General features: G+C 39.0%; 1 protein-coding gene across 4 annotated transcripts in view; it reads right to left on the reverse strand.

The window, feature by feature from the left end:
- The window catches only part of LOC107081987 (ectonucleoside triphosphate diphosphohydrolase 7-like), a 21,840-nt gene that overhangs the window by 3,493 nt on the left and 16,596 nt on the right, over positions 1–1,751 (reverse strand). For all 4 annotated transcript variants that reach the window (XM_015370386.1, XM_015370387.1, XM_015370389.1 and 1 more), the window contains exons 11-12: positions 1,058–1,177; positions 881–966 (exon numbers count right to left, since the gene is read on the reverse strand). In XM_015370386.1, the coding sequence (XP_015225872.1) occupies positions 881–966; positions 1,058–1,177 (206 nt within the window). The remainder of the gene's footprint in view (positions 1–880; positions 967–1,057; positions 1,178–1,751) is intronic.

Below are 1,751 nucleotides of genomic sequence, written 5' to 3' on the forward strand. Positions count from 1 at the left end.
CTTTTGTGTGTTTTTGTCAGGCAGAAATGTATTTATACCCCCTTAGGGTGTAAGAGGTTAAACATCTAAAAAACAGCCTCAGGAGTCATTTATACAGAAAGAGGCTCATATAAGAGGAGAAATTGGAAATTCCTTAAAGGGATAGTTCAGGTTTTTGGACATGAAGTTGCATGAAAAGTTTACAGTCAGTAGCTGAGATGTAACAGTGTCAATGCTGTCACTGACCCTCCTGCTCAGAGTTCATTTCAACCATCTTTATGTTCAAAAACCCAAACCAACCCTTAAAGTGTAAATTAAACAATAGTGAAAATGGCGGCCCCCTGTCCCTGCTTTAGGGTAACTGGTGCACTGCTTACATTTGATCACTGCTGCACTTTAAGGAATGGAAATGTAATGAAAGCTGTACAAAATGAAATTCCGTTCTGTACACATTCAAATGACAATAAAAGACCTCCACCATGACAGCAGCAACACCATCTGGTCCTGCGTTGAAACACTAAGAGATCCCGTGAACCAAACCAGTGGCCCCATTAGGAGCCTGAGGAGGCCATGCTAACTACCAAGTAGCATTCAGAGCTGCAGCAATGAACTTTGGGGAGATGGCTGACTGCTTCTAACTTAGACTTTCCCCCTTGAATTCAGCCATCAGATCATTTGCATTTCCAGCAATAATGTAGCATCCCATCATGATGCTGTTAGTTTAAATCCAACATAACGAAAAAGAAACCCATGTATGTTTTATTTTTAATCCAATTGTTTGGGAACAGTTTTCCTAATAGAATTTCAAGCTAATGTTTCCCCAGAGGATGAACTACAGAATCAGTTGAAGAAGACCGAGCCCCAATCGTGACCGGGTTCCGTTCAGGGTGGCTGAGCTTACTTGAGTCTGTTGATGTCAGCCTGCTGAGAGAAAAGCTGATTGTCCAGACGCTGCTTCAGGGTCGACCATTTGGTAGCACAGTAGTCCTGGTTCCAAAAGATGAAAAAAAACAAAAATATTTAGCTCAATTATCGAGTTTACTGAACATTTATTTAGACTGACAATGCCTTCTAGTACCTTGGCAGCTTGTGTGTATTTGTCGCTGTTGTATTGTCCTCCTATCCTCAGCACGTCCTCCATGCAGTAGAAGAACTCAGAGAAACCGTAGAACTCACTGTTGCTGAAGTTGATGGGAGCCTGAAAAGCAAAGCGTTGAAAGAAGGAATGTAAACAAATAACAGGCTAACGGTTAACTGTTGATTCATGGTTTATTACATTAAATGTGTTATGCTGATGAAGGTTCTCAGTCATCCAGGTCATCCAGGTTTTGAATTTTTACGGAATTAAATGTGTTCCAACCAACTAAGGATAAGAAATTCTCTAGTGTTGTAATGCTGCCTTTGTCCACTAGAGGGAAACATTTATCAATCGATCCAGATTTCAGTTTGGGATTATTTACACTGTTTATGACAAAAAGGATGTCGAATAAACTTTATGTTGTTCTGTTTATAAATATTAACATTCAATAAACCGTAAGTTTTCACCTAAGCTGTGCTATATGGAGAAAAGAGAAGTGTTTACATTTCTCCTGAGCTCAGAAGGTGAGGATGAGGTGATAGAAAGCATTTGTAACATTAAAAAAAAGAAATGTCTGGTTAAAAAATGTGTAAAAAGAGGAATTTTGTTTATTAGGTTCGTATTTAAAGCAGCTGGCAAAAAACTTTCTACAATATAATGACGACTCTTCTACGAATTTATGAGAATTCCGAAC

The sequence above is a fragment of the Cyprinodon variegatus genome, unplaced genomic scaffold (assembly GCF_000732505.1).
Source record: "Cyprinodon variegatus isolate N-32 unplaced genomic scaffold, C_variegatus-1.0 Scaffold45, whole genome shotgun sequence".
Classification (NCBI taxonomy): domain Eukaryota; kingdom Metazoa; phylum Chordata; class Actinopteri; order Cyprinodontiformes; family Cyprinodontidae; genus Cyprinodon; species Cyprinodon variegatus.